The sequence below is a fragment of the Lutra lutra genome, chromosome 8 (genome assembly GCF_902655055.1).
Source record: "Lutra lutra chromosome 8, mLutLut1.2, whole genome shotgun sequence".
Lineage (NCBI taxonomy): Eukaryota > Metazoa > Chordata > Mammalia > Carnivora > Mustelidae > Lutra > Lutra lutra.
Window position 1 is genome coordinate 139262179 of NC_062285.1, and position 19315 is coordinate 139281493.

Here is a 19315-nt window from a genome sequence, read left to right on the forward strand (position 1 = left end):
TTCAGAATGTTGAATGGTTCCTTTCCCTAACAGCCGCAAATAGAGCCAAGTCCCCATGCAGTCGCCCGGACAGATCTAAATTGCCTGACCAGGAGAGGCTCTCTCTGGGGGTCCCTATCTTCTTAAGTCCTATCCGAGTGGACCCAGCTCCTATGGCCTTTTATTAGACATTTTCTGCTGAGTCACAAAGACCCATCAGTTTCCAACTCCACCTGCTCCGAAAGTCGCTCTCCTTTGCTGAAAGGTTAATTACACCAAAAGGTTTCAAAAGATGTGGCTCTTCCCCTGCTTTCAGAGCTCTGTAAGTCAAGAAAGCTGACATCTCAGCTTCATGATGTTTTTTTTTTTTGTTTTTTTTTTTTTTTTTTTGATGAGCTAGTTTTTATACGGCAATAAACCAAGACAGGAGATCTCTACTAGGATGCTGGTTAACATGGCTGGAAGGGTCCCAGCGTCTTCAGGGAGCCCTTCTGAATAATGGCAAGTGAGGTCCAGACAATTTAGGGGTGCCAAATTACTTCTGTGTCTCCCGTACAGACACGGTACCATCCACCCAAGAAGGTCCTGGTACATGACTCACACAAGGAGAAAACGTGCATCTCTATGGCTTTGGCTTCCTGTTTGCCAGCCTGTATCCAGAAGCATCCTTCCCAAATAGAGCACAATTTTTGCTAATCGTTCCCCAACTTAAACCATGGTACTTGCGCCAGACTTTGATGCCTCGATGATGCAGTCTATATTTGAGATGTGTCTGCATATTTTTAGAGACAGCATTTAAAAATAAGTGCTTGATTTTGCTGGAGAGGTGGGGAGCTGGATGTGCTGGGGATGGTGGAAGCTTTCTTAGTGACAATTCAAATCCAATTCTGTCATACACACCGGATATGCCAGCATGCCATTAATTTACATCGATAATTAGAGTAAAATTTTGCTCATTTAGATGAAATGAAAAATCTTTATTAGCCAAACCTTTGTTAGTTGGCCCCATAGAATAATAAAGGCAACTGGATTAATTTTAAAGGTTTCTATCCATTTATGGTAATGGAGAGAAGTATTTGCAAATAGCGATCTCGCTCAGCTTTGATGATCTCTGGGACTGAACGGTTGGGGGGGAAAGCACTTCCATTTGTTAACAAAAATGATCATAATGCTTTAAAAAAGTGGGATTTTAGGAAAGTGAAATCTGATGTTCATATTACTCATCATGAATGAATTCCTTCTGTGGGGTGGCGAGTTCAGAGGCCTGAGTGGGGAGGGGGTCGGCTGTATGAATACTTATAGCCCTTAATCCTGAAACCCTGAGAAAATGAGGCCTCATCATGGAGTGACCCAACCTGGGAGCCGAGAGTGACCTTTCCACCCAGGAACCCAGGCTGAGCCGAAGCAGAGTCAGAGGAAGGACGGGGGTGGGGCTGCTTCCGGAAGTATTTCGGATTTCAGCTTCCACCTGAGCTATTCTCCGGGACGGGACGAGGGTGAGCGCTCGGAGCAGTGCAGTGTCTGCTGGGGAGGGAATTCTGCTTCCGTGCTTGGATCCCTGGTGCTCTGTGTCATCCCAGCTGTTTGGCCACTGGACCGTGGCATTGGAGAATGTGGACACTGAACCCACGACACCATCCATTCACTAGGACTTGCTGAGCACCTGCTCTGTGCTGGGCTCTTTTTGGCATTTGGGCCCCAGTGAGGAACAAGCCCTGGGCGCTGACATGTAGGGATATTACAGACTGAAGTCAGCAAGCAAGGCAGGCCCTCAGGATTCTGTCCTGCTGGGAGGCGGTCTTGGCTTTGGAAGGTCATCATGGAGGGCAGAAAAGCCAGTGCAACAGGTTGTCAGAGCTAAAAAGAGCACCATTCAGTTTTTGAGGAAGAAACTGCTGAGAATCTCTTCTGTGATGGGCAGGAGGCCTTCAAAGAGGGTGGCCTGTATCCAGCCTGTGGGGTGGACAGGTCACCAGCATGGCCACAGTGGTACCCCCAGAGCTTCTGGAAACACTGGCAATGGAGCCAGGGGGAGGCTGGGGAGAGGGAACGGGGGTTGGCGGGAGGCCCAGAGCAACTCCCAGGCTCTACGCTGCCCCATTCAGGTGTGGGGAGAGACCGGCTGCATCTTTGGGTGACAAGCCCAGCGATTACCCAGGAAGGAAGAGGGAGCGTGGTCACTGGAGCCCAGTTTAATTTGATTTTAAAAACTTGATTTTATATGTGCCCTGATTGAAAAGGTGCAATTCATGCTTGTTACACAAACAGAAGGCTCCTGTGAGTCTTCAGTGAGACTGAAAACAAAACAATAACAACACTACCACCCAAAACCTTCCAGCATTTTCAAGATAGAGAATAGCCCTAAACTCTGGCCTGATGTGCTCACACACCACCACGTAGGACAATGAACCAAATGCATTTCTTACTTGCTCATCTGTCAGAATCTGGACGTGGCGGGAGCAAATGGCCCTGAATTCATCCCTGGAGGCAGTGTTCGTTTTCATGGTGTCGAAGTTCTCAAACTCCTGAGCAATGGCGTGGCAGTGGGAGCCCACCGCCTTGTGCAGCCGAGCCAGCAGCTCCTGGTTTGCCATTTCCTTGGGACACGTAGACGGCGGGCCTTTGGGCATTTTCTCAGCCCACTCAGCAGCATTCTAGGCAAAAAAAAAAAAAAAAAGGAAGATTGATCCTTATAAAAAATAATAAGTCATCTCGTGGCTCCGGGCCCACCGCTCATCGCAGGTCCCAGGGGAGCCCCGGCTCTGTGAGGAAAAGTGCCACCCAGAGGCAGGTCTCAGAGAGGATCCAACCAGAGGTTCAGACTTGGCTGAAAGGGAAGCCTAGGCTCCCTGGCCTTGGAGAGGGAGCCACAAGTCAGGGCCACCGTGCAGGGGGAGGTCATGTGGAGGCGGCCCCTGAGAGGTCGGGCCTTTGTTCTCCTGCATCCACTCATTTGCTCTGTCCTTTGGTTCACTTCACAAACACACAGCGAGTGTCCGCTCTGAGTTAAGGGAGTAAACGTGGATCCAGACCGCTCTTATTTCTGGACATCAGTGCAGAGAATTTACACTCCCAGCGGTTAGAATTGGAAAGGCAGTTTCTGAGGGCCCTTACTATGACGTGATGCTGTAGCACCACTGCTGGCTAAGGGTTCCCTTAAGCCTAAAACTTCGAGGCCCACAGGGATTTCAGCAGAATCTGTGGGCTTGGAGGCTGAGCAGGGTAGTGGAGCAGGTATGTTGAGTCCCAGGCATTCCAAAGCTCTCCCGGGCAGTCTAGAGGCCGAATGTCAGGGCCTCATGGCGCTGTCCATGGTGCCTGGGAGCCTGGAGGCGGGGCGAGCCATGGCCTGGGCTCAGGGGCCGCTTTCTGGAGGGAGGAGGAACAGGCTATGGGGAAACAGGGGGTGGGGAGAGAAGGAGCTTCTTACTGGATGTATAGGCTATGTGCTGGTGAAAGCGCCAGGCAAGGTGAGCAGAGAGGAGCCTGGGGAGGACCGCAGACCACGTTCTACGTGTGCTGATGACCACTATGGTGGACAGGCGGGACAGCAGGAATAGCAGACGAGGAAGTTACTTAGTGATCACCAGCAGATGCTAAGACCCAACATCATTCTGTGTTCAGCCTGGGGCCAGTCAGGAGGGCAGACTGAGCTTGCGATGAAGCCAGACTTGGGCAACTGGGGCTTAAAGGGCAGCGGTGTCCTGAGCCTTCCGTGAGGGGACAGGGGTCGGGGGAGTGGACAGGGAAATAGCCCTGACATCCACCTCCTTGCTGCAAGCAGAAAAAGGACCCCCAAACCAGACCTGCATTTGCTGTCTCAGCGGTTCAGCTCCTGAAGTTTGAGGAAGGGGTGAGGCTGTGGGATGGGAGGGGACACTGGGCTCTGTGAGAATGCGTGGGTGACAATGCATGACAGCTGTCTCCCGACGAGGGTGAATTCTGAAATCTGCCGAATTTCCTCCATCAAAACCTGTCGTGACTGTTAGCGGTAACAGCTTTTGTGATGCGTAGCACTGTGCTAAGACCTTCACAAGATTTTCATGTTTAATCCCCCCAACTAGTATTAAAACTGGATTGTGTCTCGTGAAAAAATGTTCAACATCACTTGTCATCAGGGAACTACAAATCAGAACCACAGTGAGATACCACCTCACACCAGTCACAATGGCTAAAATTAACAAGTCAGGAAACGACAGGTGTTGGTGAGAATGCAGAGAAAGGGGAACCCTCCTACACTGTTGGTGGGAACACAAGCTGGTGCAGCCACTCTGGAAAACAGTATGGAGGTTCCTCAAAAAATTGAAAATAGAGCTACCCTATGACCCAACAATCGCACTACTGGGTATTTACCCCAAAGATACAAATGTAGTGATCCGAAGGGGCACATGCACCCCAATGTTCATAGCAGCAATGTCCACAACAGGCAAACTATAGATGGAGACAAGATGCCTTTCAACAGATGAATGGATAAAGATGTGGCCCATGTACACAAACGATTATTACTCAGCCGTCAGAAAGGATTGAATATTTACCATTTACATTGGTGTGGATGGAAGTGGAGGGGATTAGGCTGAATGAAATAGTCTCAGAGAAAGACAATTCTCACATGGTTTCACTCATGTGGAACATAAGAAACAGCACAGAGGATCACAGTGGGAGGGAGGGGAAACCGAATGGGAAGAAATCAGAGCGGGAGACAAAGCATGAGAGATTCTTAACTCTGGGAAACAAACTGAGGGTTTGCTGGGGATGGGGTGAGGGGTGGGGGGATGGGGTACCTGGGGGATGGGCAGTAAGGAGGGCAAGTGATGTGATGAGCACCGGGCATTACACACAACTGATAAATTATTGAACACTACATCTGAAACTAATGATGTACTACATGCTGGCTAATTGAATATAAATGAAAAGAAAACTTGGTCATGTCTCATTTTCAGCAATATATGTATTCTGTGTTACTCTCCTTCATGACAGAGCATAATGTTACTTTATGAAGCTGCATCAAACAGAATGATTCTGAAAATACCCTCAAAAACATGACACCACACTCGGACCCCAGCCTGTGTCATCTTCAACCACTGAAAGGTAAACAGATGCTTTTAAAGACATCCACCTGGAGCCATTCAAAGCAAGTGAATGCTTTTCTTTTCCCATTCTAGAAAACGAGACTGACCTTACTGGTGGATGTGATACATTTCCAGACAGTTACAGCTCACCTCCCGTAGCTAAGCACAGTGCTGTTTCCCTAAATACTCCATGGGGTGTTGATATTCAGAGTGCAAAGGAGCCTCCTCCAGAAGGAGAGTTGTGCTCGAAGTCTGACCTGACACTTGGTGCTCCTTTGCGCCCTGAGAAGGATGGGCCCCCAGCTGGGAAGAACACAGGTGGACAAGTCTGGCACAGGATGCGGGAGTCCTGGGTCTGAGGCTAGACTCTGCCTCTAACACATTGTGTGGCCCCATGCAAGCCCCTAGCCCCCTTTCCCCTTGGTTTCCTCATCGATACAAAGGAATAAGGAAGGGCTGACATGACACGGTTTATGTGAGTGCTCTTTGGAAGTTTTAACACAAAAAACAAATCGGAAATCCTCTCATTCTACCAATAGATGTAGAAGAATTCTAAGTAGATTATGCAACCTGGGTTAATATGGTTTCAACTCCAGAGGACACTGGATCATTTTTTTTTTTTTTTGGAAACTGGTTCATTTTTAAGCAAAAGAGACATTACTAAATTTAACTTGTATATTAGAAAGGCCTGAATAGACAGGTAACCATAAAAGAAACTGAAAAAGCTATTAAAAGATCTATCATCTATTATTAAAAAGGTGCCAAACCTAGCTGATTTTAAGGGCAAGCTGTATCTCACTTTTAAGCAATAATTTTTACATTAGTCAAATAATTCTAGAACACAGAAAGGAATATATGGTGTCCCAACTCATTATATACATTTCCCTAACACCAAAATATGATAAACACTTGAAACAAAAAATATAAACTTACCTAGTTTACAAGCACTAAGATGAAGAGATTAAAACATTTTTAAAAAGACCATTAGGAATACTTAGCACCATTATTTTTAAATCAAAAATCAACTAGGGTTTATCCCAAGTATAAGAATCCTCCAAGAATTAGCAGACCTTTCAATTCCTTATATGAGGTCACATATCGACAGATGGCAAAAGGCATTTAACAAAATCCAGCAACTAATCCTGTTAGAAACGGTGTAGCCATTTCTGCACCACACAGAGATGAAATGAAGATCTTGTGTGTAATACTCTTTCCCTAATTGAGAGCATTAGCCAGACATCGTCTTCAAACATAGTAAATGAGTAACATATTAAAGCACTGAAGTCCAAAACAAGATAGGCACGCTCAACTGTCAGTTCTACTATTCATGTTTTTAGAGGCTCTAGCTTCCGAAATAAGACAAGAAGATGAAATAAACCGAATGAATGTTGACAAACGAGATTCACTGTTATTTGTGGATGTGATCGTACAACTAGAAAATGTCCAGACAGTGAGGAAAGGGGCTGGGATAAAGCCAAAAGTACAAAACAGCAATACCATTTTTTGGGCAATAATGACTCCTTAGAAGTTGTATCGTGAAACCAACCCACATCTGTGTTGGTTAACAAGCTCTTGAATACTCTGGGATAAATTTCATATGAAAGCACAAGACCTACACAGAGACGGCTGCGTACATTCTACGGAGGGGCTGTCAGAGCAGGTTGGAATACAAAGGGACGTGTCCTGTGATCCCAGATAGGAAGATGCCATTTCAAAAGATCTCAAATTATAAATAAAGTTAATAAAATCTTAATAAAAATCTCAGTGGATATTTGGGAGAACCATCACACATATAGACACTAAAGCTGGTATGGAGAATAAATATAGGAGAATTGTCACGAAATTCTTGGGAAAGGCTAGCAATGAAGTTTTTGATCTGCCAGATATTAATATGCTATGAACTTGATACAATCAGAAGAGTGTAGCTTGGTCTAGAAACATGCAAGGAAATCAGCGGCCACCTGCTTAGATTGTCAGTGGACGAGAAATAGCCTCTGACTGCGGCCAAGCGATGATACCACTAGAGCAGTATGGACGGTGCGGCTGACTCCAAGACAGCTCTGGCTCAGAGTGACCAAAGAACATCCAAGTTTCAGAAAGGAAAATTCTTTCTTCTGTCCTGACCCACCCACTTTAAACCACGGTCCTCCTAGGTTTCCACCTTGGCCAAGGGAGACAGTCCTTCCAGTACCTTGGGAAATAAACAAGGTGAGCTCATGGAACTACAATCATTACAGAATTATTTACAAAATTAACAAGATTTTACAAAATTGGCAACAGTTTGGATGCCTGATAGTAGGGAAACAGTTAAATAAGATATGAGATTTCTTTTTTTAAGATTTTATTTATGTATTTGAGAGACAGCGTGCAAGCGCCAGTTGGGGGAAGGGCAGAGGGAGAGGGAGGAAGAATCGCGAGCAGATGCCGTGCTGAGCGCGGAGCCCAATGTGGGACTTGGTCTCACGACCCTGAGATCATGATCTGAGCCGAAATCAAGAGTCAGGCATTTAACAGACTGAGCCGCCCATGTGCCCCAAGATTTGATAGTTCTATAGGATGGATTACAGTGTAGTTATTTAGAATCTTTCAAGGAATAATTTAATAATATAAAATTTTTGTGATGTACTAAGTGGAAAAGGATCCAAAAAATGGTCCAAATGATTGTACATACACACGTGTGTGCACATACACACAAGTATTAATGCTTGTTCTCTGGGTGGAGAGGGAAGGGCAGCAAAGTCAGGAGGATAACTGGAGCTCCCAAGCTGGGAGGGTCAGGGGTCCTGGGGTCTGGGGCTTGGGAGAGTCTGGTGAGTGATGCTGAGGACAGCCTGGTGGGGAATCCTGCTCAATGGGACAGCCTGGGCCGTGAGTCGGACCCCTGCTATTATCTGACTCCCAGAGCCCCGAGGGGCGGGGAGCACGTGTGCTGGGCACACGTGACACGCACGCTGCCCTCGCAGAGAATGAATGCTCAGTGCACACCCATGAGTACTGTCCTGAGTCTTTCACAAATACTCGTGGGATGTCTTGTATGTGCCAGGCGCTCGTCTTAATACTGGGGAGGCAGAGGTACGAAGTAATCCTTAATAAGGTCTCTACCCGGGGGGAGTCTCCGGGAGGGAGGGAGAGACCAGGGCCAAGCTCACCTGAAAGCGGATTCTAAGCAGGTTGTGTGCTCCTAGAAGGGTGCACCATGCCGTGGACACAGCTGGTCTCCCCGAGGAGAGGACGACTGAGCTGGGAGGCCAAGGAAGTGCCGGTGTAAGTCAGCTGAAAACCCAGAGCCCGAGGCCATATTCAAGGCCATGTTCAAGGCTGCTGGCCTGCAGAGTCAGCTCTTCCCACAGGCCCTGAGTGGCAGCCCGAGGTGCCCTCATCCTCTCCTGGGCCAGGAGGGTGGGAGGCCAGGGGCCACACACACATACGGGCACTTGCCAATGAGAACAGAGGTGACACAACTTCCTGTCCAGACACACCGAATCCTCTCACGAAGGGGGTTTTGCTACCACTTAGAAATCGCCTTTGGCCTCCTGCAAAAGTAATTACTGTGTTCTCACTGCAGAAAACTTAGGCACGACAAAAATGCTACAAAGAATAAACAGAGATCGCCGCTCCCCTGCTCCCTGAGCCACCACGGCCATCACCTCGGTGACCAGGGTGCGCTGCTGACCCTGCGGACGGGGCCGCCCCCACTTCACACCATGCCGCCCAGAGCACTCCCTGCCTCCCTGGCCTTGCAAGGGCAGAGCCTCCTGGCTCTTCCATCAGGGCACACAGGGGCGGAATCGGTCAGGCGCCCCTGTTCTGGTTCTCATCCTGCTTTTGAACAAAGCTGCTCAGCCACCGCCAGCCTCGCTCTGAGTGACTGAAGACACCAGGGAAGAACAGATGGCTCTGGGTCTGCGCTTTTGTGTCCCGGGCACGTCTCATGTGATCGTTATATCTGAATGCGGGAAAATGGTGCTTTTTCTATAACTAGAAGGAATGTTTCTCCTAATCAGAAAGGACACCACGATCTTCCGATGTAAATGTCACTTTCCGCTACTAACTAGGCTTTCCATAAAAGGCACCATTGGGATCGGAATGATAGCGGGGATGTGGAGATCCACAGGGAAGGGATCAGGTGTCGTGCACCCACCTTCGTCCACACCGTTGTCGGGAACAGGAGCCGTGGGGCCTGCACCCTCTCATCTAACACCTGTATACACACTGGGCTGTTCTGGGTACTTAAAACAAACAAACAAAAAGAAGTGGAATCTTATACACCATAGGTTTGACCCGGCTGGAGAATTTCTGTTTTGAAGGAATTTTCTCTCATCTACTCAAGGGCATTCATGGAGCCTGGTTTTACCAAAACTACTGTCCCTCTTGATGTTGCAGGGAAACATGGACCACCCCGGCCAAGAAGAAAATTCCTTGTCTCCTTTGTGATTTTATAATGTTGGCAAAATATAGAAAAGAAACCATGTCCCAATATGGGAAGTATATAATCATCAAAGAGCCTATGAGTAACATGAAGTGCTCTTCAGTTTCAACGTGTCCATAGATCTCATTTAGTAAAAAGCAAGTCCGAGTTTTACAATGTACACCTGTGGTTCTAAGTCCTGCCATTGCATGGAATCTACCCAAGAGGCTGCTCTTTGTGGGTGGGGGTCAGAGGGAGGAGGTCTGCGTGGAGGTCAGAGGGAGGTGGCCTAGGTTGGGGGTGGTCAGAGGGAGGCGGCCTGGGTGGGTAGAGGTCAGAGGGAGATGGTCTGGGTAGAGGTCAGAGGGAGGAGATCTGAGCGCAGGTCAGAGAGAGGTGGCCTGGGTGGGGTGTGGTCAGATGGAGGCAGCTTGGGTGGGGGGCGGTTAGAGGGAGGTGGTCTGGGGTGGGGAGTGGTCAGACAGTGGCAAGCATGGGTCTGTGCAGAACTCATCTGGAGCGTGTGCCTTCCGCCCAGCTCCAGGGCTCCTCTTCCTCTTGCAGCCTGAGGTCTTTGATGCTGTCTGTGGCTCTGACTGGGGTTTCTCCCAGCGCAGGCAGCTTAAGAGCCAGGGAGAGCCCTGTAGGCACAGTGCTGGGATCCCCATACCATGTCCCATCCTCCCTGGTCAGGCCAGACCTGCCATCTCTGGGTGCCTCCCACCAGCACAAGAAGAAGGGGTCCACCTGCGTGGCTCAGGCTGGACCACAGCTGGAGGCAGTGGCCCCATTAATCCAGGCTCACCAAACTAGAGGGAGCGCAGGGGATGGGGGCCACACTGGTCAGGCCGAGGGCATTGGGCCTGGAGGGCGAGGACAGTCTCCCAACAACCGAGGGCTTTGGGGTTAGCCGGAGCCAAATGGAGTTGAGCTCTGCCTTCTTCCTGTGACCTTGAGCAAGACATAACACCCGTCTCTGCCTCATTTTCCTCCCAGGGATAAAGCAGGGATAAAAACAAAACCACCTCAAAAGATGAGGCTGCGATTTCAACAAAATGATACGTGCACGCTGGCCCCACACCTGGCACACGTGGGAAGCCATTCTTGCTGCTGCTGCTCCTGGGGGCTGTGATTCCAGACATTTCTGCCTGAGTCCGACAGACCCGGGTTTGAGTTCCAGCTCCTGGTTAATACTGTTTCTACCGTGAGTCATCACGGAGGCTTTCTGGTTAAGCCACCTGCCAGGGAGGTGGAAGCCGGGTCTGAGATGTGGTCACACACCCCACGAGCCTGGGCAGGAGCCCAGCAACACCGTGGGCACTCCACAGAGTCCTGGTCTCCTGACCAGCTGCCCCAGGCTCCGATTCAGCATGGCTGAGCCACAGCCCTGCTCCGGCCTCCTGGGGCTGGTGCCTTCAAGCAAGTCGCTTTGTTTCTCTGGGTGTAGGTCCTGCATCTGTAAAGCAGTGATAGCCTCAGTAGTGGAAGAGAACTGCCTCGTAAGAATCATCCAGAAGGCAGGTATAATCAGGGACTGCACCATCCATTTCAGGAAGGCACTGTACCAACCTGTTTGAGACAAAGGTGGATGGGCCTGTCTCTGCTGCAGGAAACTCACATTGTGGTGGTGGGGGAAGCTCCAAGTGAGAAGCTTGCTGACCTAACTCACACCTGACCACACCAAGGGGAGCGAGGGAGGGAGGAGCCCCCGAGGAGAGGGTTACACCAGCCACAAGAGCCAGCTGCAGGCAGGCTGTGCTCCGGAAGGATTCACTGAACCTGGGAGGTTGTTAGCTCACATGCTGTCTATCGTACTCTTCTTCCAACAGCTGGAAAAGGGAAGGATTCCAGAAAAGAGGCTTCTAGCATCCTGTCAAGTTCTTACCAGCCACGACCATGGCTGACTATGAAATCAATTTGCCATTAAGTCATATCCCAAACAACTTTTCTAGATAACGGGAAGAGAGAACACAACAAGGAAGAGGTGGATTGAAGTGTCAAATAATCCAGTAGGGTAGGAAACGGAGGTACGTGTCCATTGTTTCCTGTGGAATACTGCATTCAAGGCTCGATCGCTTCCATTCTCCCTGTGTCCATGTACTTTGCCGTGTGACTCTGGGGTTCCTCAGACTGAAGAAGCTGGGAATATGGCTTTGGATTCAGCCATGTGACTTGCTTTGGGCAAGGGAAGGTTAGCAAGTATAACAGGAACAAAGAATATAAAAAGTTCTTGCATGAGGGGGCAAACCCTCCTGCATGTGGGGGCGGGGGTGGGGACTGCCTCGAGAACAGGACCTGGGCACAGCTCTGGTCTGAGCAGGAGGCGAGAACACAGCAGAGATGTCCCAGTCAGGTCCCCTGAGCTGGGCCGCCCTGGATCCGCCACCCTACAGATGCAAAAATGGAATATGTGCTCATTGTCATGGAGGTTTTGGGGTTGTTTGTTACCTGGCGTAACTGACCAATACAGTTCTGAATGTCTAGTTAGCAAGAGAGAAAAAGGGGTGAGCTCAGAGTACAGAGAAAAGAAGGAAGCTGTTTGGCGCTGATGGTTTTCTGGCTGTTGGTGTTCACTGACAGTGGGCACTTTGCTTGGGAACTTTGTGACCCTCCTTGTGTCGGTGGCCAAGGTGGCAGTCATGTGGCTGGGAGTGAAAGGCCAGCCAGCATGGTTTGGCGAGTCCATTTCAGCTGTCAGATTAGAAACACATCGGTATATTCATGTAACTATTATGAAGGTTAAAAATAGTTAATCAGATCACATGATTCTTCCACTAAGTTTTGTTCTGAATACTTGGGGGAAATTATATAGTTTTTCTATCATTTCTTACAGGAGAAAAAAAAAATCCTAAAACTTCACACAGAGTAAGAACACAGCAGGTAGCAAAACTCCTAATTAAAAATACTCAGTAAAGAACTCCTCCACTTCCTTTTCAAGAACATGATAATTACCTTCTAAGAATTGAAAAATTGTTTCATTTGATCAAATATTTTGATTAGCAAAGAAATTAATTGTACCGTATCTCCATTTGTATTTACAGTGAATAAATGAATGTTAAAAATAACAACAGCAGCAAAACTGCCTGTCAAAAAACCAAAAACCAAAAACCAAAAACCAAAAAGGATAGGACATTAAAAAATCCAGACGAAAATAAAGGAGAAGCTCTGTGTGCCAGCGCAAGGGTACAGACCCTCACCGCCCCACCGAGAGCCCCCTGCACACCCCCGACAGTGCATTCGTGTCTATTAGGAGGTCCCAAGAGCTGTGCCATCAGGGGATTGGTGCCGATAGCCCAGTAAGCTGTTTGCAGAAGTGGGGCAGTGATGCTAGAATTCCAGGCAGAATCCAGGTTTCCTGGGGGCATGACCACGGCCTGGACCTGAGGTCTCTCCGTGCAAGAATTCTTTCTGGGCAATGCACAAGGGTCCAACCAAAGATCCTTCCCTTGGAAAGGTACAACCAAGATGAGCTCTTAGTTTGCAGGGCTGGGCTTTGAGAGGTCAGGACGCAGCTGCAGTTGGTCCCCAGGCTACTCTCCTGCAAGCTGACGATGGAGCTTAAGATGGACTGATGGCAAAGCTATGCTCTTCCCACCTTATCCTGACTCCAGTCCCCTACTCCATGTGTGAGAATCCAAGCCCCTACTGACAGTAGAGAGGTGACGACTCATACATGTGATGAGGGCCTACCTACTGTGTATCAGGCACTGGCTCAGACCCCGGGAACAGAGCAGGGGATGGCAGACAGATTTCCGGCCCTGGAGGAGCAGAAGTTTTTGGAGACGGCTGAGGAAGCAAGCAGAGGGGAGAGCTGCCCTGGGCCTGCCTCCCAGGGCCCTCCCTCATCTGGCCTCACTCCCACCCAAGCCATGCCAGTCATGCCCACAGGGAGAGGTTTTCCCCTCCTGGGTCCCTGCACACAAGGTCCCCACGCCCCGGAAACCCCATCTCCCGACCCCCAGACTAGGCTCAAGCTCATCCATACTGCCTGCACTCCTCTTGGCCCTGATGATGCAGAGCAAATTCTCCTCTTCCTCTGGTTCCAAGCTCACTTCCATCACACAGCTCATGAAGGATCTGTCCGGATGCTTTTGCAAATGCCCAATTCACAAACCCTTCGGTAGCGTGAAATTGCCATAAAATGCAGAGAAATAAAGCAAACATTTGAGCCACCCCTTCGACCCTTTAATGATTCAATAAACTCATGGCTGAAGTCATTTATGAAACTATTAAAATAAATTCTTCCACTCAAATAAATTCCACACCATATAATCACATCATTACTAAACATTAAACATTAAACACACACTCACTGAAGTAAGAGAGGATTAAAAAAAATAAAGAACGCAAACATTTCGGGTTTGCTCTTTTTGGGACCATGCAAAGCTCTTTCTGCACTGATGCACTTAATTCAAGTAACAGCCCCACGGAGCAGACGTGAGGATGGCTCCCATCAGCCACGTAGGCCTCCGAGAGCCCCGGCCTGCTGGGACTGGACCTCTGTTTGCTCAACCACAAAATATGGATAATGTAGAACCCACACCTTCAAAGGCTGTTAGGAGGTTGGCCGAGTTAATGTACACAGGGGCTTAGAGCCAGCGCCTGGCTCCAGTGTGCGCACCATCGGGGGCGGGGGAGGGGAGGGGCTGGGGGTGTGTGCGACTTACTCCTTCGTCTTAATCTCTCAGAATAGACCATCCAAATTCAGTCCTCATTAAAAGGCAAGAGATGGAACATTCTAGATTGCATGCCAGTGGTCACAGACATTTCTGCTGGAGTAGGAGTTACTCCCAGGGAGCTGTATGTTTGTATGGCCTGCCCAGCACCCGCCCCCGCCCCTGCCCCAGGGTGGGCCCAGCGCCTGGCACACATTCTTATCCACATTTGCTGAACGTTGCAAGTTAAGATTCTTTCAATGGAATGGGGCATCTAAAGCCAGAACATGGAGAGCTCACAGACAAGTTAGACACCTAGGCATAGGACAATAACCAAGATATGACCACCATTTGTATTTTGGATTTTCTCTGCAAGACTTATTTGGGACAATGACTTATTGGGTTGTCTCCAGGCTTCCTGTTATGGTCATGACCTTGTACAATCAATGGTACAGCTCAACTCGGGTCCTTAATTGATGCCAAAACAGCAGAGTCTGTTGTGACTCTGGAGGGACAAATGGATGGGGCCTGCCTGCACTGGCCAGGCCTCAGTCCATTTATTTGGAACATCTAGGTAGCGTCCCCCTGGGACTGGGAATTAGGAAAGGATGCCAACTCAGATTGGAGAGGACATGCTTGTGGAAGTGCTTTTGAGAACACCAGGCTGAGTGACAGTCCCAGGCTGGAGCATTGGAGGAGCTGGGACAGGGAGGTGGACCACACCCAGCCCTGCCTGCCAGAAGCACAGGATGTTTGGGTTCGAGAAAAGTCTATTCACTCAAATTCATAGTAACTACTTTACTAGAAATTCAGAATTGTGATTTCTTCCAAACCTCACTGACTGGACACGATCACTTTATGGTCTGCCTGAAACAGTTGTTTGAAAAGGGGTCCCTCAGATGGAGAAGGGGGGGCAATGTGACACCACACACCCGCCCACCAGGTGGAAGCCAGTCTGGCATGGCCCCCTTCACATTTCTGCCAGGGGCATCAGAAACCAGGCCACGCTCCCTTTGGGGGCCATGCCTATCCTGCTTCCAGCAGTGTCCTACCTGGCAGCTGTTAGGGAAGAAGGCACCCAGCCCCTGGTCCTTCCCCGAGGCGCCTCCAGACTCAGGTGCCGCCCAGGATGTGTCGGGGGAGGAAGTGTAACAGATGCAGATCTGGGAGTTTTTAACCTTGAAAGAGTGACTCTGCATATGCTAAGTGGTAATCAAGCTTAGCAGGTTGTACACCTAATTTTTCATCTCCTGGGACAATGTTATTTTTGGTCTGTGGCTTTTATCACTACAGTTGGCTTTAAGTGGGCTGTCTGTATTAGTGCAAATACCAGGTCAGCGCTAGGACTGGTGCAGATGCCAATGTTCAGAAGAAAGAGGCACTTGCTTGGGCCAAGGTACCAGTGTTCTCCACCGGTAGGGGAGCCAGCTCCCCAAACTCAAAGGCCCAGAGAGGGGAGGTGGGTGGGTCTGGTCTGCCTGGTTCCCATGAGGTGCCAGTGATATTCAAGGTTATGTGTGATAACATTCCTCTTCCTTCAGCTGAGGCACAGTGAGGCCAACAGCCCCTCCCCCTGGCCAGTCACCAAGGCCACCCCCGGTGTCCAAATTGACCTGAGCTTCCCCTTCACAACCTGCCACATCAATGGTCTCTAAGACAACAGGTAGTAAATGTTGGTTAGCAAGTGGAGAGCGAGTGAAATTTAGAGGAAACATTTAAAAATCCCTGAAACACTATCGAGAGGACTTAGCCTTTCTTGCTATCAGGAGCAAGAGTAAAGTAACAGAAATAATAATCTTAATAGTTTACTGAACTCATCCCTAACAATCGTAGAGCTCCTTCCTGAAAAGGGAGCGCCCCATTCTTTATCCACTCATTAAAAATACATGGACACCATTATATTTATAATAAAAAGAAAGATGAATCAAAGTAACACTGTTGGGAACTGACATAGATACAACATTCATAAAAGAGGACAAACATTTGGATGTGCTTTACGGTTCCTTCTGCAGTTAAAAACTACAATCTTACATTCTCCCCCGGAAACACCCATCTTCCGATTATTTAACATCTCCCTGCATGACTTTAAGGACCATATATTATAAACATAAAGTAAGGGAAGAGCTCATTGGCTCTCTGCACACTACGATGTGACAAAATAATTTCTCCTCCTTAAATAAGTATGCGTTTTGTTAAAAAAAATTCCATTATTTCCATGGTAATAAAGTAGAGAGATTTTGTATGGGTTTCTAGTATGTCTTTTAAAAATTCTATTTCTGCTCTGAGCGGTATTTTGATATTCATGGAGATACTGAAAGTGCACTTTCAGACTTAAAAGAAATGTTAAGCAGAAAGGATTCTTGAAAAACAAGGTGATCCGCTCTATTTTGCACACAGCATTTTGGATGTAAACTGTTTTTCCCAGAAGTGAAAAAGAGGTATTTGCTGAGGAGGGAAATTCAGGTAATGTTTTCACCTGGTTTGTGGGTGTCTTGTGGGAAAGGTACGAACGTTGTCATTCAGGAATTGTCCTTTGTCTTCTTTTTCACGAAGTCACTGGGTAGGATTTTGGTTTCCATGCTCTGTTCCCCTTCTTTGATGCCACCCAGGTTCATGTTTCTCATCTGGCAGGAGCGAGGAGGCAAATTCCTGATGGGTCCCCTTTCTTCCCCCAGCTCCCCAGCCTCTGAGCCCACAGGAAATCCCGAGCGTGGCTCTCAAAGCCAAGTGTGGGGCACGAGAATGGTGTGGCGCCCCGGGGCCCGAGCTTGGGCCAGGGGTGTTGACCGGCCCTGGCCCCAGGCCCCTGACCCGTACTCTGAGCCATGCTTCTTTGAAGCAGCCACAGGAGCAAGGAGGGGACCCCTCGCCGCATCCCAGGATTTGAAGTTAAGGCAGCATCTGTTCTGAGAAGCGCTCACATGATTTTCACATGTCATGTGTGACAGGCATATGAGACGGGAGATCAATACAAGTTTTGGAGGACAGATTGAGCAGGGTATCCGACAGAAAAAACGGATTGTGAGTAGGTGTAAAATTGTCATCTCTAGTCTCTGCATACTTTCAATCTACTCCAGGCCTTACGGAACGTGTTAACTACAATTCCAGTTGTTCCTTTTCCAAGAATGGATTGGGTTTGGGGAGGGATTATTCACAGTGAACCCGCTTTGCAGGGAGCGGTGCCGGCTGTCTTAATTACATTTTGGTGATCTCCTTTTAATTACTTGCCTCCTGTGCGTCCCCTAGAGGGAAAGGATGACTGGTACCATATTTCATGAGCTTGGGGGGATGCATTAACTATCACCATTATTTGTTACTTCTTTCCCTTCTATTAAAAACACCAGCCCAGGATTAAACTTCAGAAATCATCACGATAAAGACGGGCTCAACTCCGCTGCGTTCTCCTCCCCATTCCAGCCACTTCAACCAAGCTGACTCACGTCCTTGCTCATAAGTCTCAACGATCTCGAAGGGACTGAACTCTGGAGCCATGAACACAGGTTAGGGGTCGGGGTCTGCCCCTGCCATGCCTCCCCAGTCATCCACAGAGAAACAGGAAGAAGGCAAACCCCCATGTGGCCTGCCCTGACTCCAGTGGCCTCTGGGTGCCCCACATTGCCGCCCCACACCCTGTGCCTTCATGCTTTCAGCTTAAAAGCCCTTGATGCCTGTCCTCCGGGCCAGCATACCTGTACCCAAGTAGAAGCTTCTTCATCAAGCCAGGAGGAGCAGAAGGAGGGCCAGAAGGTGGCTCCGGCGGTGCTATGAGTGTCCCCAGTCCCAGCCCCTTCCGGCCCAGTGTGCTCACTTCTGTACCTAAGCATCTTTCCTCTCATCACTCACATTGCAATTAATCCAAAAACCTCACCCCAAGAAAAGCACTTCCAGGGGTGAAGGAGACCCTGTGAAGGAAATCAGGAGACGCGAGGGAAGCAGGTAGGCGACATTTGAAGCTCTGCCCTCGGTCGGGTAGTTCTAGAGCGGGCAGAGGTGCTCACGATGACCCTCAAGGGTGGATGGCCGTGGCCTTGCTGAGGCTGGAGCACTGCCTCCTCGGCTGGAGGGCGGGCTGGCCCCTGGCCCCTAGGCTGTGGTGAGGACCCTAGGTGGTCAGGCAGTACGTTGCTAGAAGGGTTTGGCTCCCACTTGGAAGGGCTCACCAGAGGCACGCCAGCCATGTGAGAAGGCCGAACACTAGAGGCACCTGCAGGGCCAGCGCTAGGAGACTGGACCCATCCACGAGTACGACGCTGTCCCAGCACAACCCCCACTCCCTCTTTCCTCCCTCTAGAAGACACAAAGCTGGGGCCGTTCCTGACTCTCATTCTCTCGTAGTGGATCAGTAAAGCCCATCTGTCCACTTTCCAGATGGATCTAGAATGGAGCCACGCCAGCAGGAGCTGCCTCCCTGCTCTGGCCCCTGTCCCCACGGTCCCTTCTCCATATGGCTGCTATGGTGACTCTTCTAACGTGTAAGTCAGGTCTGATGCTCCTCCAAGCCCTTGCTTCTGTCTGTCACTCAGAGTCAAAGGCAATACAGTCTTTACAACGTCCCCAAGCGACAAGGCCGCCTGCCCCAGCCGTCCCTGATGGCATTTCCTTCTCTTAGGCCCAGGGCAGCCACACCTCAAGCTTATGGGACACCCTCCTGCCGAGGCCTTAGACTAGCTGTGCCCCCTGACACCATCCCCTAGAGGTCACCTGCTCCCTCCCTCACCACCTCTGGCTCTTGGTTCCAGCCTTTTCAGATACGCCCTCCTTCTGTCCTGGTTTTCTCTTGGCAGTATGTACTGGCATCTGACATAGGATACGCTTCTCATTTCTTGTCCTCACCACTGCACCCCCCCACAACGAGAATGCAAGTGCCTGGATGGCAGGGCCCGTGTCAGTTTGGTTCCCTGCTGACGCAGAACCAGGTCAGTGCTGGCCCACGGGAAACGCTGGTGGATGGAGGAGTGGGCGAATCCACATGTGGGATGGCACACATCAAAGGCAATCCACGTTCTAGAGAAAAATCAATGAAGAGGAAGATGCCAAGCTCAGCACCGGAAGTGAAGAGCAGGACAGACCCTGCAGGGGGGTCTGGAGGGGAGGTGGGGTGAGAGAGTGAGACCTCGCCTCTCCTACCCACAGTCTGCAAACAACGCTCAGGCTTGTCTAAGAAATCGAAGGGTGACCAGGAGCTAAGAGGAAGCAGCCACTCT

General features: G+C 49.4%; 1 protein-coding gene across 8 annotated transcripts in view; it reads right to left on the minus strand.

Moving 5' to 3' along the window:
* The window catches only part of EFCAB6 (EF-hand calcium binding domain 6), a 221050-nt gene that overhangs the window by 14220 nt on the left and 187515 nt on the right, over positions 1-19315 (minus strand). For all 8 annotated transcript variants that reach the window (XM_047742933.1, XM_047742934.1, XM_047742931.1 and 5 more), the window contains one exon: positions 2406-2633. In XM_047742933.1, coding sequence (XP_047598889.1) covers positions 2406-2633 — 228 coding nt within the window. The remainder of the gene's footprint in view (positions 1-2405; positions 2634-19315) is intronic.